A 25,911-nucleotide genomic window follows, 5' to 3' on the forward strand; every position below is an offset into this window, starting at 1 on the left:
TTTCTTTCCTGATCCCCTAAGCTCAATGATGTGCATATAGCCCCAGATGGATTTTCCTAAGGAAATATTTTAAACCAATTACATAAGATGTAATAATTGGCTTTTTTTCCTACCACCTCTATGTTACATCTTCTAGTAATCACCAATTCATGGTTTCTAAACTCTGACACTGTTTTTGGTGTTGTTTAAAAAAAAACTCTCTGTTAATGTACTAGAAAACACTGAATTGTGTGATTTCAGTGGGTAAATTGTATGTTGTGCTAATTATATTTCAATAAAGCTGTTAAAAAAACTATTCTTCACTGCACACATTTCCAAGTAGATGTTAAGATGACTGGGGAATGACCGTAGTTCTGTATCACTGGTAAACTTGTGACCTATAGATAAATTACATTGGATCTAAGGAAGAGAATAGATACCACTTAATTTTTAGGGAGAAGTTTCAGACTAGTTTTTAGAGTACAGCAAATACAGGTTTGTTTATTTTTTCTTCAATCAGCAAACATTGAGCACTTGTCCTACCCAGCTAGAAGAGTCAGGAAATGCCTCTTTAAGATGATACTCTGAACTGAATCTTGAGGAATAAGTAGGATTCAGTAAACTCAGGAGGTGCAGATATCCAGAGGAGAAACAGCCTCTGCAGCCTGTGAGGGGGGGATGCCCCCAGTTTGGAATAAAAAGACACAGGGGGTTGGGGGATGTATGAGAATGAGAAAGATTCCTCCATGTAAATACATGAAGATTCATCATATTTTTAAGTTTTATAGTATTCTGTACTATGGTTTTTATGCCATAAATTACTTAACCACTCCTCTGTTAAGAGATGTTTAGATTATTACTTGGTTTTGTCTATTTCAAATAATGTTGCATTGAACATATTTATACCTGTGTCCTTGCAAACTTGCGAATGTAATTCTGTGTCAGAGGTTAGGCCTTGGTTTCAATCGCCAGGGTTAACTGAGCTATGACTAGTCACATTTCATTATAATGTATAATTTTTTAGTCAACTGCTTTGATTAAATCAGAGATGCTTGCAGTTTCAGTTCTCTTAGGGCCGTATTTGGGCATGGTAAGGAGTTTGAATCATATGGGAATCCATTGGTGGATTCTGGGCAGAGGACTGGCATGATATATAAAAATGTTTTTAAATATCATTCTGGCTGCTGTGTTAAGAATAGATGATAAGGAGGCCAGGATAGAAGTAGGAGAAGCTGTTGTATATAGTTCAGGCAGGGGATGGTGGTGGCTTTGACTAGAGGGGGAATGATGGAGGTGAAGAAAAGTGGTGGGATTCCAGGCATGTGTTGAAGTTAGAACTGACAGGATTTGCTGATAGGTTGATGTGGACAGTTTCAGGATTAACTCTAAGATTAGAGCGGCCTTTTCCTGGATTGAGAAGATTGAGAAGGTGCAGGTTTAGGAGGGAATGACCAGGAGTTCTCTTCAGGGCGTGTTATGTTTGAAACGTGTGTTGGATGTCCACCTAGGGTTGGTGAGTATGCAGATGAAGCTGACGGTCAGGGTGCCCAGTATCTTACTAATGAATGAATGAATCATTGGAAGGTAAAATCAGGAAGGAAATGTAGAAAACAAAAGTTTGAAAGAGAATTATAGTCAACTCCTTTATTATGTAGGACCCACATACATGGTCCTTTTCTCTCTACTTCCCAGTAGGTCTCCTTTTGACTCGAATAGATCTAAACTGGTAAGAGTTTGGAGAGATAGGGGTAGAAATATATTTGTGGGTATATTTATTTCTTTCAGAATCTACTTGTATCTAAGACATGACCCGTCTCAGAAAATTAGTGGGTATTTAAAATTCTGCAGAGATATTCTAGCTTTATGGAATTGCTTTGTTTCATCAAAATGATTATAAAGGAAACCTTTTCATTTTGACTTCCATATAAAATTAAAAGTGTTTTACCGCACACACAAAAATTTTATAGACCACAGACTACATTTCCAAATCCTTCTTCACATTGTCAGTTCCCGAACTGTCTTTTCTGCCTTTGGTCTGTGTCTTACGGGGATGCCCATATTTGATAAAGCCTCATTCCACTCATGGCACAAATTGCAGCCTAATTGTTGTAGTTTAAAATGCTGTGAATTAAGTCTGTCATTTAACCGCATGATGAAATTTTCTTTAGGAAAAAATAAAGCCAGAAACTCACTGCATGTGAGTGATAAATCCGTGTTGGCACTTACTACTTAATCCTGTTGATTTCAAAGGATCAAATCCAAAGGCAATGACAAATCTCACTGGCTTTTCCAACTTGTTTGGTTAACAGACATCCTTATTTATAGAAAAGCTTAATAGTCCACAAATATTTGAACAGTACAGAAGGTATTCTGTTTGAACTGTTGGTAATACTAGAGCATGATGAACTTTAAACTAAAAATGGGGCAAGCTCAGGCTTTACCTTTAGCTTCTCTTGGAGTTCCACAGCTCTAAAAGGCCCTAGTATCCTGAGATATGTTAAACTCCAATAGAATATTCTTTGACTACACCTTGGATGTTCAGTAAACCTTGGAATAGCAGTTTTTTAAGTCCACAATCAAATTTATGAAGAAATCAATTTATTTTTTGTTAACATTCTTGTAATAATTGACTAAACAGTGATCAGACGTAGCATTTATCAACAATTTCCTAGAAAACAAAGTTGGTTTACCATTAAATTCTTTTTGCTTTCTGTTCAAAGAGGAGGGAAAATATAGATAAGAAACAGCACCTATGAGGGATGCAAGGACTTTAAATGTCTTTCAGGTTACAGAGCCATGTTCTGCGTTTGGTGGACTTGAAGCTCTGAGATAAGGTTGCAAATACTTTTTTGAAACTCTGTAGATCAGGGGCACCTGGTTGGCTTAGTGGGTTAAAGCCTCTGCCTTCGGCTCAGGTCATGATCTCAGGGTCCTGGAATCAAGTCCCGCATTGGGCTCTCTGCTCACCAGGGAGCCTGCTTCCCTTCCCCTCTCTCTCTGCCTGCCTCTCTGCCTACTTGAGATCTCTCTCAAATAAATAAATAAATAATAAAGATAAATAAACTCTATAGATCAGACCACTAGTAGTTTAAACTGTGGCTTTAACAAAATTTAGAGATTAGTGAGAAGTACACCAGATTGTATCTTAGAGTGTTTTATTTTAAATGTGTGCATCAGCATTATATGGTAATAATACGTTTGGTATTCCTCAGAGTAATGATTAGAAAAACCCATTCCTGGTTAACCTGGTTTACCTGGTTAACCATGCTTATAACACAAGACTAGCCACTTAAACCACCTGGAGACATCATTCAACGTAAGAGTTGAATCTGCAAACCCAGCTCTATGAGGTCATGTCTATCGTCCAATATTAATCTTTCAAAGACCACAAGAAGAAAACTTTGCTCATTAAGACTGTACTCTAAATTCTGTTACTCCGGTTCATCACTGCTATGTTCTTAGAACCAGAAGGTTCCATAGCATTTACAGTTTCTTTTCCTGTTGTTAAAAAGGGATTGTTAATTTATTAATTTAGCTACACAATTAGAGGCCTTACTCTCCATTCTCTCATTTGTGTTTCTGTCATTCTGAGTATTCTTGTTTTGGCACAACACTACTAACTTTATGAGATATCAGATATTTTCTAAAACTGCCAGAGGTAGGGGTCCATGCTCTGCTCCCTGTGTCAGGTCCTCGAATACCACCCAAACTAGAACCATTTATCTTTGAACTTTCCTGTAGGATTCTTGAATTTGTCTGTTTGCTTCTGGCTTCTAGCAGTCATTTTCCACCTAGGATTCTGTCCTTTCTGCCATGCTGCTGAATGAGTGGTAGTTTCAGAGCTGCTACTCCAGTAGATCTAACTTCTCCCTAGCCCTAAATTAAGTGCTCTAGGGAACTTTGTGCCAGAAATTTCAGGGAGATTGAGTTAAAAATAAACCAAGAGGGAACTATACACTTAAAAATGGTTAAGATGGTAAATTTTATGTTATTTGTATTTTACCTCAATAAGTTTTTTTAAATAAACCAAGGGGAAATCTAAAGTGATATCCAGTGGTATCCACTTAAGTATTAATACTGAATTAAAAAGCAACCTTAGAAGTTATATTAAGTATATTAAGTTGTATTAGGTATATTTAGAAACTGAAGCCTAGAAAGATTAAGCGATTTGCGTAAGAGCTGAGAATAGAGCCCAGTGTTTTCAACATTAGTCCATGTCTTTTTGGAGCTATCTTCTTTAATTACTCCCTTGACTTTTAAGAGTTAGCCATAATTAACCACTATGTCAATTTTATCTCCTTGGAACTTAATCGTAGTTTGTTCTTCATGAAGCATGCCTAGCCAGTTTTGTCCCCCTTTCACAGCAGGGAGCCTTGGAATTGGAGGCCGTGGGTAAGCCTAGGTGCTAATAATGGGTAAACTGGCTTAGAAAAAGTGGTTGACTAACCTCTGTCTCAGAGGAAACCAGACCAGTCTCTTCACACCATCTGCGTCATAGAGACAAATGAATACAGTTTGAGCAGTTCCCAACCAGTTCTTCTTTGCCAGTCGGGTTAGCTTTGATACCTAAAGACGTCATCCCGGTGTGTAAAAAAATGGTTAATACAAGGTTATGTTTAATAAAGGACATAAAATATCACATAAATTGGCAAAAATGTCCAAAAGATTTCTTTGTGCAAGCGTACTTCATATTCTAGCTGAATAAGCCTCTCTTTTCTAGTACTGGAAATTTTATCAGTCCTATTTCTGCTGCGATGATGTTGCACAACAACTCCACAATTCAGTGATCTGCATCAAGTATTTTTACTTTTTTTTTTAAGGATTTTATTTATTTATTTGACAGAGAGAGATCACAAATAGGCAGAGAGGAAGGCAGAGAGAGAGAAAGGGAAGCAGGCTCCCTGGTGAGCAGAGAGCCCGATGCGGCGCTCGATCCTAGGACCCTGGGATCATGACCCGAGCCGAAGGCAGAGGCTTTAACCCACTGAGCCACCCAGGTGTCCCATATGTTTACTTTTTAAGTAAACTCCACAGCTCACATGGGGTTCAAGAGTCATGTGCTATACCATCTAGGCCAGCCAGGCACCCAACAAATATTTTTTTTATCTGTGGGTCAACTGGGGTGGCTCTACTTCAGGCTGTAGGTTGGGTTTTGGTCTCTTCCACATGTCTCTCATTCCGGGACATGCTCTTGTCATGGGAGACACCAGAGGTCAAGTCAAACCCACACACATTCCCCATGATCAAGAACAAAAGCAGGAGGGCAGGGATATCCATCAGCTCTTCTCCTGGGAGGCATTGTAGAGTTACTCAGCAGAAGATACAGAAGTCTGTTACAGGGAGAGAGTGAAGAAATCTACCACAGAAACATTTCAACCTTGTAATGTCAGTGTGTTACTGAATTAACTGCTCTCTCTGATTACTGGGTAGTTGAACAGATAGCTGGGGTCTTGGTTTTTTTCCAACTTGCCCTTCCCTTTCACTGTTAATCTTTCTCCCCATTAACAAGTGACTGAACATATCATTGTTTCTTACTAAGTGGGACCCCAAGAAACATAAATCATAGTCAAGCCATTGGCCAATAAACTAAGGGGCTCGACTTTTTCTGAACTTAGGTGGGAGACTTGATTTGCTCTTTAACTAACTTTATTGCAAGAACTTCATTGACAAAATTCTTAGTAGAGATTAATCTGTACTCTTGAGTTCTCTGTGCCAATGTCTTGCCTTTTTTTTTTTTTTTGTAATTGTTTGAGTACAGTTGACATGCTGTGTTACACTAGTTTCAGGTGTACAATATAATGAATCAATCTCTACATATATTATCTGTGCTCACCACAAGTGTAGCTACCGTCTGTCACACGGCAGTGCTATTACAGTACCATTGACTGTATTCCCTGTACCTTACCTTTCGTTCCTGTGATTTACTCATTCCACAACTGGAAGCCTCTGTCTCCTACTCCCTTTCACCCATTTTTACCCATTCCCCCAACCCCCTCTCCATCTGTGACCATTTCTGAATGAACCAATTCGGCCTGGCTCCATTGTTTCCCACTGCCATTGACCTGAAGAACTTAATGGAAATCTATGTATCTGCCCTTTGATTTATGAGTGAACTAGGGCAGTGTCTTAGATCGCAAATGTTTGCTGAAAATGTGTCCTTTGAGTACATATATAGAGAAACCAAATTACTAAAATTAATAGATTTGCTTCCTTCATCATCAGCGTCTTATTCTCCAAGTTTGACATTTGAACCTAATTCCTAAAAATTAAGTGGTTTGGTAAATGATGATCAGTTCTTTGGACTATATTTCTTTCCTTCTTAAATAATTACATATCAGAATAGCTATCTGGATGTATTTATCTGTGTAAAGAATGTGTTAGAAGTGTGAGCAGATTGCACTTATAAATATTATTATAACACTACCATAAATTGAGTAAATAGCACACAACATCAGTAGTTCAGCTTAGAGTGACTCATTTATCAGTCCAGTCATACTCACTCATTACTCAGGAATAATTCACAACAGACTTTGAGGTCCCGTAGAGATGATAAAAATAGGTGGGATGAAAATACCTATTTAGGGAATTGTCTGGAATGTTGAATGCCATCAGATGACATCATCATCTGATAGTATTAAATATGGCTCTGGGCACTTTTCTAGGCATAATTTTCATGACATAATTTTTTTAATCACTGCCCTAAAAACAGTCTGGGACAGTTAATGAAATGTTACTGCATAAATTGAAATCAGTAAGAGGACCTAGCTATTGTTCTGAAATGATATTAAGAAGAGTTTATGAAGTTTCAGACAGTATCTCATCTAATGTCTGTAAGCCAGCATTGCGTCATGACATCTTTCTGTTATTGTCTTGAAGGGCTGATTAAAAGATTTTATTGCTGAACCTTATTTTCTTGTATGTATTAAGAACTCATTTGCATTGGGGAGTGAATTTTAGTTCCTTGTGGCTTGCACAGCAGCTCTTAATCAGGGCCATTCCCATAATGGTGCTTCATTTTTTTGTTTGAATTTTTGTTTAATGGAACTTATAGCTTATTAACGTAGAGTTCACCAATTCAGATTATTTTTAAGTGCTTTTAAACTGTAAGTTAGATCAGGTCTTTCACCTGCTGAAAAACATTCAGTGGTTCCTCAGTATTTTAAACTACAGACTCCCTCCTAAGGCTTACCAGTTCTCGCTGAGTTTGACTTCACTTCTTCCGCTCCGTCAGAGGCCCTCCCCTCTTCTTTGCTCTTGGTGTTTGGGCCTCACGGATATCCTTTTGGCTTCATGGATGTGCCATAGCTGTTCCTTGAGTGCTTTTCTCCCCATTTGAAATAATTCCTGTTCATAAAGGCCTCTCCAGATCACCCTGTCTAAAGTGGCTTCCCCCAGATATTTTCCAGCTGATTGCCCTATTTCCCTGGCATTTATTATCCTGTGCAATTATAATTCTTATATTGTCTCCTCCCAAATAGAAGTTTCGAGAGGACAAAGGGTTGAACATAGAGGCTGACACAAAAAAGTTACTCAAGTATTTGTTGAATGAATGCATAAAGGATATCTCTTACACTCTACACTTAAAATAAAATTTTAACCTTCTTCCTTAATTTTATTCCATGAGAGAGAAAGCACTGCACTTTGATATTGACCTGAAGAGAGTCAGTACAGTTGAGGGTCCAGGTAGTTATGCTACTGTGCTCATTACTCTGTTCTAATTATTTTTACTCTGACTCATGGCTGAGAGAGAGTGTGTGTGTGTGTGTGTGTATTTAAAGATCTATACAAATACACAGAAAGTGAACCAAAAACCACGTTCTTTGTGCATGTTTATTTTTACAAGTCTTCTTGCTTGATTTGCCTTATTAAATATTTCAAAATTGGAAGTGCATATTTTATAACTACTAGACTCTTAGTAGACACTGCAGTGTATTTTCATGCACAGGTTAAAGAAAATGCTGTGTGTGGACAGAAACCAATCCGATAGATGTGGAAATAAAACATTTTTTTAAAAGACTCTTTTCCATTAAGTTAGAATTCATGTATGAAGCAGTTTAAGGTAGAGTCTTTTCACAAAAAAACAAAACTTGGGGTTTATTACTGAGAAATCAGAGTAGTCCAAGGCTTAAGTAATTTGTTCAAGGCCATATAGCAGTGAGAAGTAAACACTATTCAAAATCAAGCTTCTCTGACTCTAGAACTTATTTTGACTGTACTTTGAAATCTCTCTAGGTCCAAAGAAATCAGAAATGTATTGTATTTGTATGTCTTATTAAAAGGTATGCAAAAAATTTTAAGTCTTCTGTTTGATATCCATTCCTATCATCAGGGTTGCAACCTATTGACTTCTTCGTGGGGATTATAAGTAATTTTAGAAAAGTGTGATATATTTGCTTTTAATTGTTGCTAAAAACTTTAAAACTTTATGTAACTAAAAACTCATCTTCTCAGAAGACTGGTTTGCTTCAGTATTTCCACTAGGCTTGAAGAACTGATTCAGAATCTAAGAGATGCAAACAGTCTCATGTAGGGAAATGCTGAAAGTACATTTAAATTGCCAAAGTATATACCACAAGCAACAATTTCCTTTTTGTCAGACACACAATTTGAAATGATTATATATTTACAAAAACGAACAGAAAAAAGCAAAATCTATAAAAGATTAAAAATCTATAAAATAGTTTCATGATCCATTCATAAGTTGTCTTCAGGTTAAAAGCTTAATTGAATATTTTAAGTTATATTGTAATATTTAAAATTAGGATAGCCTGTGTCATCCTAATTCAAAACTGATCATATACCTAATCCATTTTCTATTAGTGGTTACAGTGAAAGTTGATACACATGTTAATGTGCTAAAAACCTTTCAGGGTTTTATTTAATGTGCCTTCCTTTCTTAGTTATATTTTATCTAAGGGTTATCAGTTAGAACCAACACAACCTAAGTTAACAGAGATCAGAGTCCTGATCTCTGGTAAGATAGAATTTTATTTTACAGTGACATTTTGTACCGATTAGAGGAAAAAAGATGTTAAAGTTGAGTAAAGATTTGAATATGATTTCTCTTCAAATTTGGTAATTAAATAAGAATTCCTCATAGATTTTATAGGTTAGAGACCTCTGACCAGGATTTAATTGCCTAGGATGAGTTTTTTCTTTTTAAGGCTAGTTAAGAAAAAAAAATAAAAAATTAAATGGATATCAGCCTTTTTACTTCCAAATTACAAATTGGTGAAATTTAAATTAAGTCCTTTTAATATAACATTAAATATTTAATTACATTTCTTTTTTGGGCTATTACTCAGCTTCAGCTTTAAGGGGTGTTAATAATTTCTGACTGAAGAATTTTAAATCTTTTTGTTGTTGTTGTTTTGAGATTTTATTTATTTATTTGACAGACAGAGATCACAAGTAAGCAGAAAGGCAGGCAGAGAGAGAGGAGGAAGCAGGCTTCCTGCTGAGCGGAGAGTCCCATGACCCTGGGATCATGACCTGAGCTGAAGGCAGAGGCTTTAACCCACTGAGCCACCCAGACGCCCCTGACTGAAGAATTTTAAACTGAGAATTGAAAGATTGAAAGATTCTGACATCCCCAAAACTTAAGGAAATGCAACTGGCTGGGTTTTTTCACTTTGATAAGATACTGGGAAGCTGCCTCTTATCCCTGGGCAACAAGATGGGATGCTACTCCGGTGGTGGTGATAGCTACAGTGGCTTAGAAGGTGGGAATGAAGTTCATAAAAAGAAAGATGAGTTCAGTCTTGAAATCACTGCAGCAGTAGAAAGAAAATCTGTGTAGGTACACAGTTGAGTAATTGTTGAAAGGTCAAATGTACCCGGCTAATCTGGAGGTTATTTTTGTAAAAATTCTGATCAATGAATGAAATATCTCAAGGCAGAGTTCTGAACCTCAGTTAAACCTCAGATGTTATAGACTCCCCCCCTTGACATTGCACACAAAATTTTCTCTATGTGTTTGTATGTAAGTATAATTTTCATTAGCTTCCCGATAGAACTGTGACCAAAGAGTCTCAGGCCAGAATGTTAAAAACAGATCTTTGCTGGAGTGACTGAAGAGACACCTGGAGGCTGGCACCAAGTGAGAAGAGTGTGCGAGGGAACTGACAATACCAGCTACGAGTGGAGCAGAGCAGAGGTGATCCGCGAGAAGCTGATAGTTGAGATTAATTCTGTGAGGAGATGTGTATAGCAAAAGAAAGGCAAAGGGCCAGAACTAGACAGTGGTAGTTTTATGGGCTGGAAGAGAAAGGTCATTTAGTGAAAGAAATGGAGAAAAACTATAAACAGAGAATCAGTAGGGAGAGATGTTTATTTTGGAAACCAATTAAGCATAAAATATAATTGAAAGGTCATAAAAGATGAGAACTGAGGAAAGGTAATTCGCTTCGGCCTAGAGAAGTTGCTGGTCATTTTACTTTAAAGCAATGTCAGGGGCGCCTGGGTGGCTCAGTGGGTTAAAGCCTCTGCCTTTGGCTCAGGTCATGGTCCCGGGGTCCTGGGATCAAGCCCTGCATCGGGCTCCCTGCTGAGGGAGCCTGCTTCCCTCTCTCTCTCTCTGCCTGCCTGTCTGCCTAATTGTGATCTCTCTCTGCCAAATAAATAAATAAAATCTTAAAAAAATAAAAATAGGGTGCCTGGGTGGCTCAGCGGGTTAAGCCACTGTCTTCAGCTCAGGTCATGATCTCAGGGCCCTGGGATCGAGTTCCGCATCAGGCTTTCTGCTCAGCAGAGAGCCTCCTCCCCGCTCTCCCCCTCTCTCTCTCTGCCTGCCTCTCTGCCTACTTGTGATCTCTCTTTGTCAAATAAATAAAGAAAATCTTTAAAAAAAAAAAAAACCAATGTCAGTGGAATATGAAACACAAAAATCATATCATAAGGGGGTGCCTGGGTGGCTCAGTCAGTTAAGCATCTGCCTTTGGCTTGGGTCACGACCTCAGGGTCCTGGGATTGAACCCCACATTGGGCTCCCTGCTCAGTAAGGAGTCTGCTTCTCCCTCTCCCCCTGCTCATGTTCACTCTCTCTCACTCTCTCAAATAAATAAATAAAATCTTTTTTAAAAGGGGGGAGGGGGACTTTTGGGTTAGTAGATGGGAAAGGAAAGTAGCCTGAGCCAACCCTCGATAATCACAACACTAGTAGCAGTCATAGTTGAAATAACGGCCGCTAACATGATTGAGCACTTGCATGTGTCAGGCACCACGAAGAGGGTTTTTTCTTTTTTAAATTGCTTTTTCCATTTAACCTTCACATAACCTTGTCAGGTGTTCTATTATTCTATTATTATTATTATAATTATTCTCCTCATCATCATCCCCAATTTTGGATTAGCAGATGGCGGTTGGCATGGGGCAGGGGGAGTTAAGTAATTTGCTCAAGGTCACATGGTCAGCAAGTGTGAAGACAGAATTTGAACCCAGGCAGCCCAGCTCCTGAGCCTTCATTTTTAACCCTGCGCTATTAAATACTAGAAATATTTGCAGTGATGTAAGAGGCATTAAATACTAGAAGTATCTGCAGTGATGTAAGAGGAATATGGAAGGTTTCTATGTATTGATATAAAATGAAAAAGAAACAGGATAAATGTTTTTGCATAAGAAGTGGGGAAGGGGCGCCTGGGTGGCTCAGGTCATGCCCTCGGTCCTGGGATTGAGCCCCGCATCAGGCTCTCTGCTCAGCGGGGAGCCTCCTTCTCCCTCTGCCTGCCTCTGCCTACTTGTGATCTCTGTCTGTCAAATAAATAAATAGAATCTTTAAAAAAAAAAAAGTGGGGAAAATACAATTATATATACATAATTATACATATCAAATGAAATAAAGGATAAATAAAAATTAATATAAGTTACCTATAGGCAGAAGAAGGGAACAGGGATAAAAAGTAAGACTTCTTGGACTGTATCTTATTGCATAGTTATAATTTTGGCATCATTTTAAACATCAGGTAAGTTTTTTACATACTCAAAAAATAAACTTACACAGGAGGAATATACCACAGATAGCTTTTCAAATAACTTCAGAACAATAGAATTTGGACTTTACATTCTTTTTTGTTTCTTTGCACTGTGTGTTCTTAGGATGGTATTAAAAAGATTAAAAAAGAAATTTTAACTTTAAACTTCATCCAGTAATTTTATTATTAATAGTAGTATTACTATAGCTATTTTTACATTATTTCATATATATTGTAGGATAAAACAAATAATTTAATATTAAGAACCAGGATCCTGGGGTGGCTGGGTGGCTCAGTGCGTCTGCCTTCGGCTCAGGTCATGATCTCAGGGTACTGGGATCAAGCCCCGCATTGGGCTCTGCTCAGCAGGAAGCCTGCTTCTCCTTCTCCCACTCCCCATGCTTGTGTTCCCTCTCTCCCTGTGACTCTCTCTGTCAAATAAATAAATAAAATCTTCCCAAAAAAAAAACAAACCAAAAACAGGATTTTTTATGTTAGAAAAAAAGAAATACATGTGTAAATCAAAGAAAAGTAATTCCTGAAATGGGAAATTTGAAATGGAGTGAAGTCATTACTTTTTTTTTCTATTTAAAAAGACTTATTTCCTAGCTCTATCTCTGAAAAGTCGTAGAAGTAATACCAACCCTACCATACAAAGCACACTGAGCACCCAGATACCATTGCCCAATAAAGAGAACCAAGGCTTCTTAGAGAAGTGACTGATTACAAGTTTGGGGCAAGAAGTATTCATGTTATGCATAAGACATTTTTATTATGCCAGAAAGCAACAAAGTCATTGAATATTTCTGTATTTAAAAACAAAAACTTATAAAGGGATTCTCACTGGACAAAGGTGGGGAAAATTTGAGCATCAAAAAGAACACTGACTGTAATTAATTGAAATAAATTGGATTAATTGAATATGTAAGAATCCATGTACCTGTCATGATACTTAAGAGAATCATAAAATAGTAAAAAAAAAAACTAAAAAGTAAACAAACATAAAATCTTAATAGTTCTCATTGGAGGTAACCAACATGCCAGCCCCTTACTCTGAAAATCGGTTTGACTTAAGAAGAATTAAACACTCATCCTTCCTGACCTATTATAGTTACAGTTCAGGATAACTAAATAGCTGAAATTGACAATAGAAGAATTTCATCTAATAGTTGTGGGAGGAAAAAAATAATTAGAAAGTCACAGTTTTGCAACCCCTGATGAAGTAACTGGTTCAGGTTCAACCTCTAGTAAATACTAAACCTCTAGTAACCTCTACTAAATACTAAAATTAATGCAGTGGTTCTCCAAGTACAGCCCCTGTTCCAGTATCTGAAGTATCACCTGGATACTTATAAAAAATACATAAATTCTTGGGCCCTTTCCAACACCTGCTGTGTCAGAGACTCTAAAGATTAGGTCCCAGCAATCTGTTTTAACACGGCCTCTAAGGGTTCTGGTGTACACTAGAGCTTAAGAACCGTATTAGGAAAAAGGCAGATGAGAATGTTTCATTGCAGGACTGCTATTACCTCACAACTCCATGACCAACCTTAGCGCTCCTAGAGAAGCCGGAGAACCGGACGTTGTATTCCTCCAAGTAGATGCACCTACGACATATTCTTGCCACCCTCCAAAAAAATTAAACTTGAATCGTTCTGTTCTTTATTTTTAATTTTTTTTAAAAGATTTTATTTATTTATTTGACAGACAGAGATCACAGGTAGGCAGAGAGGCAGGCAGAGAGAGAGGAGGAAGCAGGCTCCCCGCGGAGCAGAGAGCCCGATGCGGGGCTCGATCCCAGGACCCTGGGATCACGACCTGAGCCGAAGGCAGAGGCTTTAACCCACTGAGCCACCGAGGCGCCCCTCGTTCTGTTCTTTATACGTGAATTCCAAATTATTGGAAATACAGGCGATAAGAGAATAAGTTAAGCGATATCATGAGGAAGTAAAAGACAAACCCAGATTGTAAGATGACTGACTGGTTTCTTCAGCAAGTCAGTAGCACAGGAAAAGGGGAGGGAGGGAAACTGTTCCAGGAAAAAAAGGATTCCAAAGACAAAATAAGGAAATACAGAAAGTACATATTGGGCCGCCTGGGTGGCTCAGTCTGTTAAATGTTCAAAACTTCTTGGTTTCAGCTCAGGTCCTTGTCTCAAGGTAGTGAGATTGAGCCCCATGTCAGTCTCCTTGCTGGTCACAGAGCCCGCCAAAGATTTTCTCTCCCTTTCCCTCTGCCACTCCCCAGCTCTCTCTCTTTGGGGGAGGGGGGAGTGCATCTTGTTTGGGTCCTGATTCCAGTAAGCCAACTAAGGAGACTTGAATTCAGACAGTGAATTAGATAATATTAAGGAATTGTTAATTTTGTTAGGTGTGGTGATGGTATTATCGTTATGTAAGAAAAAAAAATTTTTTTTAAAGATACATAGAAAAGTATTTAGGGTGAAACAAAATGATGCCAACATTTGCTTTAGGTTACTACAGAAAAAAAAAAAGTAGATGAAGCAAGTATGGCAATATGTTGACAACTCTTAAATCTGGGGGATTCATTATACGGTCTTTTCTACTCTCATGTATGTTTGAAATTTTCATAATAAAAATAGAAAATTTTAAAAGATACCTACAGAAATTTTTATTAGGTTGTTTATTCCTGTGCTAGCCTTTGTCGTGGAATATTGTAATTGCCTATTTACTTATCTATACCAGTATTTCTCAAGTTATCAATATTGAAAGACCAACTTTTTTTTTTTTAAGATTTTATTTATTTATTTGACAGAGAGAGATCACAAGTAGGCAGAGAGGCAGGCAGAGAGAGAGAGGAGGAAGCAGGCTCCCTGCTGTGCAGAGAGCCCGATGTGGGACTTGATCCCAGGACCCTGAGATCATGACCTGAGCCGAAGGCAGCGGCCTAACCCACTGAGCCACCCAGGCGCCCGAAAGACCAACTTTTTTAATTGTCCAATATAGACCATGATTTTGATAAAATACAAAAGAATCAATTACCATAAAAGCAAAATGGGAGGAAAGGATATACAAAATAAAACCTTAAAAGTTTTGTTATTAAAGTCAACAAAATTACATTTCACATATCAGAACAAATGTAAACATAGGAAAAAGCAATTTTTTAATTATGCCCATCAAAAATATGCATACAGGCAATTAGTATGGAGAATTGCTGTTATACTCGCTTGTTCTGTAACCATAATTAAGTTTGTCAGGCAAAACATGGGTGTGCATTTTGCATGTTACTTTAGGACCTTGGATGTGCTCACTTCGGCAGCACATATACTTTAGGACCTTGGACTGAGAACAGCGCCTCTCCCAGAGCAGGAGGAAGTGTACCTAATCCGGTGTTCTTTCAGCACAGGTTTTTACCGCAGTTACTTCTGTTGCTGATTTCGCAGCAGATGGTACAGTTTTCAGGGCTGCCCACACTGCAGAAATCATACAGAATGAGGAAGGTTCACTTGGGAGTGAACATACCAACCTTTTTAAACAGGCATTCTCTTAATCTTTCAAACATGGATGTTGTCATGCTTCTCACAGTGTGTGACATGTTTACTGTTAAGCAATTCTGGCTTTACGTGGGAATTTTAGGTCCAGGCATAGCATTCCTTTCCCACCGCCCCCTCTTCCCGCCCCAGACAGTGCCTTTCCTGCCAGGCTTCAGAACTTTCCTTCCTCCTTGGCTAGAATTTGGACTGATCACTTCCAAAAACCAGTCTGTACTCTAGATTCTCTTGTGCCTCCTAGGATGCATTTTGTCGGTGACGGTTCGTTGTTGTTCCCTCATATACTTACATTTGTTCGCATTGGATCCCTTGGGTTTCTTTGTGTTGCTAGAATCACAAAAATTTTTCGCATTAGTTCACATTGACTCAGCATTTTTTACCTTTTTTTTTTTTTTTTTAAAGAAAGATTTTATTTATTTGCAGAGAGAGAAAGAGCACAAGCAGGGCAAGCAGCAGGCAGAGGGGGAAGCAGGCTTCCCACTGAGCAAAGAGCCCAATGCTGGACTTGATCCCGGGGTTCTGGGATCATGTGTGACCTGAGCCGAAGGCAAATGCTTAACTGACTGAGCCACCCAGGTGTCCCTGACTCAGCATTTTCAGCAGAAAGAAATTTTGTCTCTCTGGAAAAGTCATTTATTTGTCTATGAGAAAATTGTGTCCTTAGAGCCACCGTTTAAGTGGCACTTGGTGTGGCGTTTCTGCAAAGATAAATGCAAATTAGCCGAAAGATAATCCTGTACAGAAAACCTGCTGCATTTCCCTCAGTATTTGCCCACAGGGCCAACCCTTTGTTAAGATTTCCCCGTTCATCCAGTACAGAAATGAGGCTCTGGTTTACTCTTACAAACAGGTTTACTCTTACAAACACATCGTTTAGGTGGTAGTTAACTTAGACGTAGTCACTCTGATGACTACTTGGAATTTTGACTGAAAATTCTATATATTCTTAAATGAATTTTTTTCCCTGTAGATTCTGAATGTCTATTATGTATGCTCTGGAAAGGCAAAAGGAAGATGTGGGGAGCTGATCATCTACATTTGGGATAATAGCAGATGAAGAAACATACAGAATGTCTGCTTACATTTTTTTTTTTTAATTTCAGTATAATTGACGCACAATGTTATGTTAGTTTCAGGTGTTCAACTTAGTGATTTGACGAGTTTATACATTATGCTATGTTCTCCACGATTGTAGCTACTGTCTGTCCCATTACATCACCATAGTGTCACTGACTATATTCCTCGTGCTCTAACCTTGATTCCTGTGACTCACTCATTTTGTCTTGTATCTCCCTCTCCCCTTCACCCATACTGCCCAGCCGCACACCTCATCCCCTCTGGCAATCGTCAGTCTATTCTCTGTATTTATAGGTCTGTCTGGCATTTTTTTTTCCCCTATAGCCGATGTCAGAGAAATTACTGTCTGTGCTCACTTCTAGGTTTTTATGGTCCTAGACACATTCAGGTCTGTCTGCTTATATTTAAAGCCTCTAACATGTATAGTAGTAATAGTCTACATTTTATAATGGTCGATGATACCGTCCATGATCAGTCAGCTAAGTAGTTAATAAAAACTGTGCCTCTGCTGTTCTGTATATAGTCCTAAAAAAGTGTGGGGAGGACCTGAGAAAATGATATGTCCCCGACCTTCAGAAAGCTTAAGTGGAGGTATCTTATTTTCTAACACACAGTGTGTTAGAGTCAGAGCTGTGTGTGTGTGTGTGTGTGTGTATACACAAACCCAAACACGTATGCACTTTGAGATATCATTGAGATACGTGTAGGGAACTACAGTGGGAGCCAATGTGCTATCACGATAAGGAGTTCAGGCTGGAGATTAGTTCTACTTCAAGTGACCAGGAACTGTTTAAGGACAAGGTAGAATTGAAAGGATATTTAGGATTTCATTGAAAGGATAGTTAGGATTTCAGCGGGAGTCTAGTAAAGAAGCATGATACAGTTTTTTAAAAGCAAACATTTGGGGCGCTTGGGTGGCTCAGTGGACTAAAGCCTCTGCCTTCAGCCCAGGTCACGGTCCCAGGGTCCTGGGATCCAGTCCTGCATCAGGTCCTCTGCTCAGCGGGGAGCCTTCTTCCTCCTCTCTCTCTGCCTGCCTCTCTGCCTGCTTATGATCTCTGTCTGCCATGTAAATAAATAGAATCTTTTTCAAATAATTAATTAATTAATTAATTAAAAATAACCAACATTCCAGATTAGCCATTCACTTACCAGTTGTCTGAATTCAGCCCAATTCTATTATCCCTCTGATCTTCAGCTCCCTCATTTATAAAATGCAAATTAAAATTATAGTTATGGTAGAGGGGTTTTAGGATGATTAAGGGGGATGCAGTGATACAAACATGCTTTATGAAGTGTAAAATGCTGTGGGGCACCTGGGTGACTCAGTTGATTAAGTGACTGCCTTCAGTTCAGGTCATGATCCTGGAGTCGCAGGATCGAGTCCCGCATCGGGCTCCCTTCTCCCGCTGACCTCTTTCCTCTTATGCTCTCTCTCTCTCTCAAATAAATAAACAAAATCTTTTAAAAAAAATGAAGTGTAAAATGCTGTACACACATTAATTTTATAATAAATAGTGAGGATGTCCTAAGCCAAAGCCATGGAATCTCAGTATCAGTAAACCACATAGCCTAGAGCAGAAAACATAAGGAGATGAATGAATATTGATTTACCCATGCAGTTTCTAAGTTGGGAAAACAATTTTAAATTTTAGAAAAATCCGCCAAGATTTCTGCTGACCCTTTCCCCTCAAAAGATCATTTCAGAGGCCTTTCAGATGTTCGGGTGAAACTTGCATGAGCTATACTATTTCGTTTTATTGAGTTCATGTAAACATACTCAGAATTAATTTTCAGGCAAACTGCTTTGATAGGGATTATAACATTGCACAAAGATAGCTAGTATATCTTGTGAGGTGTATTTGCTTAGAGAACCTGGCTATCTTGTTTGATTTAGAGAACAAGTCTTGGGTAGATCAGAAGTGCTCCACCAAACAAAGCAGGGTGTGAATTATTTAAGCTGCTTCCAGGGACCACTGTTACAGTTCCAGGTGGCTGCTGATAACTGTGGGAAAGGATCGCTTACAAGAAAGATAGCCTTTGTCTGATGGGATGAATCCATTTCCTGCGGTTCACTAATGTGGCTAGGAAAAATAGTCAATAAACTTGTAAACAGAACAGAGGACGTGCTTAGGCATAAAAAAGCATTGTGAATGATACTGTGACTGCCATGCTACTTGCTTTTGCCTGGTCTTGCGCTCTCTCCATTTATTTGGACTCCAGTGAAATGTGATTGGAATTACTTTTCTCAAGGCAGGGAACTTGAAGAACAGCATGTTACTTGAATACTCACTCCTGTTCATTTAAAAAGCCTTTGAATAGGTGAAGGGGATTTAAGAGTATACTTACCTTGATGAGCACTGTGTAATATATGGAACTGTTGAATTACTGTGCTGTATACCTGAAACTAATATAGCACTGGGTATGAACTACACTGGAATTATAATAAAATCAATTAATAGATTTTTGAGGAGAAAAAGTTCTACCTACTAATAGTGGGGATTTTTTGTTGGTTGGTTGGTTGGTTTTGATGAATAATCCTAAATTTTCTCTCTCTCTCTTTCTTTTTTTTTTTTTTTTTCTGACAGACTACCTTGCTAATCATGGCCGGTTAAACGAGTCTGAGGCCAGGCGCAAATTCTGGCAAATCCTGTCCGCTGTTGACTATTGTCATGGCCGGAAGATCGTGCACCGTGATCTCAAGGCTGAAAATCTCCTGCTGGATAGCAACATGAACATCAAGCTAGCAGGTAGGGGGGCACGCAGCTGGCTCTAACGAGGAAGGAACATTTCTACCAGCGCATTGGGCCTTCTTAAAGTGTGTTTTACTCACAGTTCTACGTGTAATGACAAGTAAGAGAAACGGGTTCATTGTTAATGTACATGGCGCCAGGACTGGGGTCTGATTTGTGGCCAGGGTCTTGTGCTCTGCTGGAAGAGGTCCATTTGTCTGCCTGTGCGCATGAGGTAGGGGACTGGGAGCCAGCCCAGAGGAGCAGCCCAGGTCGCTAGTGCTCTCTCTGCTGTCCTGGTCGTGGGTGATCACGGCTGAGAGGGCACAGCCGGATAAAAGTGTGGTGAAGATGAATGCCTCGCTCTAGTATAATAAGGTTTTGAGTTACACGTGGGAGGTTAAGGGTAGAGATTATTTTGCTAGTTTTTCTCCTGCCGTTTTCACAATTGTAAAAGGTTTTATATTTTATAGTCCAAGTTTATTTATTCATATGGTCAAACATTCAATCAATATTTACATGTCAGGTACTGTGCTATGCGAGGTATACAGGGAATAAAAATCCTCTGATTCTAAAAGACTAGTGGGGAGATAAGAATAATTAAAATACAATATGTTGCCCCAAAATGTATATACGAACTACAGCAGGAATCTAGGTGAAGGAACAGCAGTCCCCCTGCAAAGTCAGGGAGGCCTCACAGGGAAGGGACTATTTGAACTTGGGCTTGAGGGATGGATGCCTTAGAAGCTTGCCAGGAAGAGAAACGGAAGTGGGATATTACAGGCAAACTGGAAATACCACCGATGGAAGGGAAGGAGCTTCAGACTGCTGTGGTGGGGAGCTACGGCTCAACATTGCTGGAATGTCAGATCTATAGGCACAAGGAATCGACACAGGAGGCACAGGTAGGCAAAGAGCAGAATATGAAGGATCTTGAACGCCATGAAAAAGATTTCAGAGTCTATTCTGTTGGTAATCAGGAGTGCAGCCTACTGAAAAATGTAGGGTGATAGGCGTGAAGGTGAACCTGGGCTATACGATTAGATTTGCGTGACGGAAGGTGATTTCTTTCTGGCGGCGGCAGAGTCAAGATGGGTAGGAGGTGGTGAGACTGAGGCAAGAACATTAATAAGGGATCTAAGGCAGAGTCCAGTTAAGAAGATGTGGGTCTGGGCTAGAGTAGCAGCAACAGAGGTTGTAGGTGTGGGAGGGAGACTTACTTTTGTTAGGGTATGGAAGAAGATAAGGGGCTTGAAGCAAAAGCCTACCAAAGTTTGCAAGTGCTGGTGTTTTGTTCTAGGATTATTCAAGAGGAAGAGAGGGACACCCAGGTGAGAGGAGCTGACCGAGAAATTACTTGCTGACTAGCTAGGTTGGATACTCATTGGACTTCTAAGCTCAGAGACAAAACAACAGCCTTGGTTTGTTGCATTGGGATAAAAAATAGAGACCAAAAGCCTCTGATTTGTGCATGTAACTGTTTTTTGGATTTGGGGGGTTTTTTAAAGATTTTTATTTATTTCTTTAACAGACAGAGATCACAGGTAGGCGGAGAGGCAGGCAGAGGGGATGGAGAGAAGCAGGCTCCCCACTGAGCAGAGAACCCGATGTGGGGCTCGATCCCAGCACCCCGGGATCATGACCTGAGCCAAAGGCAGAGGCTTTAACCCACTGAGCCACCCAGGCGCCCTAGTAACTGGTTTATTTCTATGCCATTTCCCATTAGTTTTTGCCTTGGGTATTTGAGGGAAAGCAAATAATTAATTTTTACTTACTTTAACTTTTACTTTTACTTTAATTTTAATAATTAATTTTAAATGCCAGTGTTACGTATGGTTCAGGGAGGTAATGGATTTTCCATTCTGCAGGCTATGGCTTTTTTTTTTTTTTTTCTAATGGGATTGCCTGAATAAAAGAGTTTTTTTAAGTTAATCTGTTTCGTTCCCATTATATATATAAAGATTTGTATTGATTTGTCTTTTCTGTTTTGAAAGTGCACGGTATTGGTGTTTCCATAGTTTCTTATGTGTGTTCACTCCTCCCATTTGTGTGTTGTTTTTTTTCTCCTCTTCTTTTGGCCTTTCCATTGGTCTCATTCTTCTCACTCCTGTTTGCCAGTCTTCAGAAGTGCACGTCCTGGGACTTCTCGTTTACTTCTTGAAAGCATCTGCTGCCCTCAAATTGTCCTCTTCAGAGAAGGCTCTGAAGGCTTTGAAGTCCTTAACTCTGTAGAAAGAAAGAGTTAAGAGCTTCACCTTCATATTCCTTTATCACTAAAACAAAAAACTCACAAAAGCGTGTTTCCAAGGCATTCTGGGAGTCTTTTTAGGCAGAGAAAGGTTAGCAGTGTGAGTCATATGCTGTGGAAATGACAGAGTGTTCTGTCACTAACATCTCAAAAGAAAATGTCAAAGTAGAACACCAAAGAAGCTTGCAAACAAAATATACAGAATATTCCTTTAAGGTTATAACCAATTTTTGCCTGGCTATAATATGTCTCCTGTAATTTTGGCGTATAATATAGGTAGGTAAACTCAGTATTTCTAATGTCGTTGAGTGGTATTCACAGTGAGGTCTCTTTGACTTTAGGAAGCACAGATTCTAAGTTTCCAAGCATTATTGGTCAGTTTTTCCTCCAGGGTTACTCACTAACTGAATTTTGGGTTTTATAATTCAGTATTGATGCATTTAGTGTCATTGATTCCATACCTTACAAGTGGAGACGCGCATGTGTGCACACACACACACACACACACAGAGTACATCTTAGCCCTCAGATATCCTCTTGTCCACATTTTTCTGTCATCCTCACCACCGTTTACCTCAAATTTTAGTAAAAGTTTATTTGCTCCTAGGCAAAGTCCTGGGGATTGAAGTATTTCAAGACAAAAATGATGACAATGCAAAAAAGTTCAACTCTGCTGTCACCTCGAGGAGTTAACCCAAAACCAGAGCTTTAACTAAATATAACACAAGAAGATAATTATAAAGGCGATGAGGCTAGGAGAAAGACTAATTCTTCCTGAAAGAACGAGGGAAGTGATTCGCTAAGACTTGATTAAGAAGAAGGCATTTGTGGTGGGACAGGGGAGAGAAAAGCAAAGGGGCTGTGAGGTACAGATGGGGGCTCCAAGCAGGTAGATGAGCATATGCAAAGGCAGGCCCGAGAACTCAGATTGTGCAGGAAAGCTGTGGACCAGAGCTAGTGGGACATAAGCACCTGTGACAAATGACAGGGAAAGAGCCTGGACAGGTAGGCAGAGCTACATCATGGAGAATCTCACATGCCATCAGAAGTTTATATGTGTTTCCGTGTTTTTAAAGAATTTCTCCAGGATATTTATTTTTAATCCATAGATTTTATAACTTTTTTTTATAGTCTTGCTTTCCTTTAAAAACATCATCTTGTGATTTGTGAGGATTCTTCTTGAATTTTAAAGAATTCTAACACATGTAAGAAAGATGGGACTCCATGGAAAAACTGCAAGAACTCATAATCAAATGCACAATTATTGCCTCAAATTATACTTTACTTAGTCTCCTTATGAATTTCTCATTAATTGCTAAATGGGCCAAATAACTGAACTACGTTAGCCATTTTGTACGTTGAAATTGAAGAGAAAGTGTAAACCAAAACTAGCTGTAAATTACAGTATTTTTCTTGGTTCATAAGACTGAAAATGGGGTAGAAGTAGCAAATGTGGTTTATTTTAGTAAGTACAGAAACATGGCTTTGAAATCATTTTCTAATTTATGCTCCTCCAGTGGATGAAGACTTCAGATACTAATGAGCCGTGGATCCGTCCATACCCGTATGTTCATTGCCTCATTATGAGACCTCTGGCCTTTACAAAATACCAGGCAGAATGCAAAGAAATATTGGCTTTCGTTTGTTGTAGTGGTTATGATAAAATTTTCCCCTAGCTATTTTGGCTATGACCATTCAGGCATCAGCTTGAGAATAAATAGGTGAAGGACATTTAGTTTTGTTCTTCACCTTTCCTAATCTGAAATGTTTATAATAAATACTTAAAGATAAAAATGTATGAACTACTTGGAGGAAGTTTTCAGAAAATATCACCATTCAAACAAGGCTTCTACGTAAAGACCGTGGAGCGTGATAGCAAACCGTGTTGGTGGGAAATCTGGCTGTGCCACGTAGCATCTGTGTGACCTTGGGCTAACTATTTATGCTCACTTAGCCTATGTTTCCATATGTATGAAACAGATTAATCTGTTTCTCAGGAGTATCACAGGGACTTGTGATAATGTTAGAGACAGGAGGCCAGCAGGTAAGAGTATAGTCTCTAGAACCAGACTACCTGGCTTTGAATCGTGGTTCTGCCACTTACTGGATAGGTGACCTTGGACATGTTACCTAACATCTCTGTCCTCCGTTTCCTTATCTCTGAAGAGGGAATGATAGAAGTTCATATCTCACAGTGCTTACTAGTTAATATTTGCAAAATACTTAGAACAGTGCCTGGTACATAGTTATGCTATTTAAGTGTTCGTTAAATAAATTGTTAAAGTCCTGGCACCATGTAAACACTCAGTAAAAGGGTAGCTATTCTTTGTATGTAATTGACTCCATGTGAAAACAAGTCCTAGAAATTCTGATCGTCATGTAACCCCCCTCACCATGTCTTTTTTTTTTTTAATTTACCAAGGCCTTAACGCCTTATTAATACAAATCTCCCAAAGAGTAAGTTTATTATTTATATTCTAAATTGTCTCTACTTGATATGAATTAATTTTTTTTCAAAGAGGGACTTTACACATAATCACTGATGTGTAGTAGCCTGGTAGATCTCACTTCTTTTCTGAACTGACCCATGACTTCCAAGTAACCCATCATCCCTCATTATCATTTTTAACAACCTTCGTATTCACAGAAGCCTTGAGACAGTGTTTCTGCATATATAATTCCAGTTTTGTGCCCTGGAATCAAAAAGAGGCTAGGAGAGGCTGAGAGAGGTAGTAAACTATTTGTTAGAAGTCTCCTGTTTGCTATCCTCCTGCCACTGGTATTCTGTAGAAAGAGCTCTGCGTCAGCAAGCCCAGGGAGGCCACCTCTTTATCCTTCAAGGCCCTGAGCACCAGCAACACATTAAGCCCGGACCATGGAAGAGTGCCCAGAGAGTTTTGTTGAGTTTTGTTGAGTTTTGGTTTTCCCCTCGTCTTCTCCCTCCCTGCTGTCCTCCCCACTTGGGGCTAAAGAAGACCATTGATTGGCTCCTCAGCTCGCTGAACTCCCTTACGGCACACATCGATGCCCCCACACTGTTCAGCAGGATCACATGTCGTCTCAGCCGTGGTGACCACTCTCGTTGCCCTGCTGTGGGGTGGAGAGGGACTGACTGACGTTCGCAGGGGAGCTGCGCACCTAGCCTTTCCTTGCTGGTGGGCAACAAAGCACACAGTGACGTCAGTGCTGGCCAAGCCCTGTGCCGTTGACATAATGTGTCCGCTTCATCTCCACCACTGGCCTGCCTTTCGTTTGTCAGCTTTCATTTCCTCCTAATTGTCTTCTCTGCTCCTGTGATAATAATTACAGAAGAGGTGTATCTCTCCAGCGAGACTGGGTATCTGAATTCTACTGGTAATTTTAGAAACGAGGATAAAATTAACCCTAAAGCCATCTGCTGCTCTGTAGGAGAATTTTTTAAATTATAAATTAGACATTATAAAACACTGCTGGAGATTTAAAATTGCCTTGGTGGTGTTGATTCCTAGAAGTCGTGTACTTTTTCTTAGCTTAAAGACTGGTTTTCGGGGTTTCGTTTTTTCCCTTTTCAGAAAAAGTTTATCTAATGACTTCTTCTGTTTCGTCTTTACGTCATTTAAATAAAAATCCTGTAAGTATGTAGTAATTATAATCATTTTGCGACAGTAACAGTGACAGACTGTTTAACATCTTCTATATGTTTTTCACAACCTTTGTTTATTCTGTTTCCTGGCTACTTGAAGAGTGGTCTGGGGACCAGCAGCATGAGCATCACTTGAAGCTTGTTAGAAATGCAGAGTATCAAGCCCAACCCTAGACCTGCTGAATCAGAATCTGCGTTTTAGCACATTGTCCAGGTTGTTTGTGTGACTGCTCGCCTTTGATCTGTTTCCTTCCAGCAAGGACAACAGAATTCTTTTGTGCTTGATTCCCAGCAGAATCATGAGGATCAGTTGATTTACTCGGTTTAAGGTCCCGTTATTCCTAAAACAATGGACCTTTGCTAATGATATTTGGGCACAGATAACTTAGGTAATTTAGTGATGACAGTAATAACAATTGGCATTTGTTGTCAGTAAGCTACAGGTCAGTCACTTTAAAAATAAGCAGACAGTAATAGCCCTTCTAGTACCGTTTTCAAATATATCCGTAGTCTGTTACTGGTTAGTTAGATAAGACGTAATTAGAGGACTCAGCTTTTGAGGCTAAGTTCATTTTCATGAGATTCCATCAACAGTGACTGAATCAATTCTGTGGCTGTGCACAGAACAACCTCTTCTGTAGACCTCTTAAGCCACAAAGAAAGCAGGTGAGAGAATATGGAAATCCTGGGTAATCTCAAAACCATTGTTAAGAGTAAAACCCCTAGAGAACTTGCCTTCGTGTTAGGGGTGTGGGCACACGTCATCTCACATG

At 39.2% G+C, this 25,911-nt stretch overlaps 1 protein-coding gene across 5 annotated transcripts in view; it reads left to right on the forward strand.

Moving 5' to 3' along the window:
- SIK2 (salt inducible kinase 2) overlaps window positions 1-25,911 on the forward strand; it is a 127,528-nt gene that overhangs the window by 69,298 nt on the left and 32,319 nt on the right. For all 5 annotated transcript variants that reach the window (XM_082684288.1, XM_082684286.1, XM_082684289.1 and 2 more), the window contains exon 4: window positions 19,125-19,286. In XM_082684288.1, coding sequence (XP_082540414.1) covers window positions 19,125-19,286 — 162 coding nt within the window. The remainder of the gene's footprint in view (window positions 1-19,124; window positions 19,287-25,911) is intronic.

The sequence above is a fragment of the Mustela nivalis genome (assembly GCF_964662115.1).
Source record: "Mustela nivalis genome assembly, chromosome: 9".
NCBI classification, from domain to species: Eukaryota; Metazoa; Chordata; class Mammalia; order Carnivora; family Mustelidae; genus Mustela; species Mustela nivalis.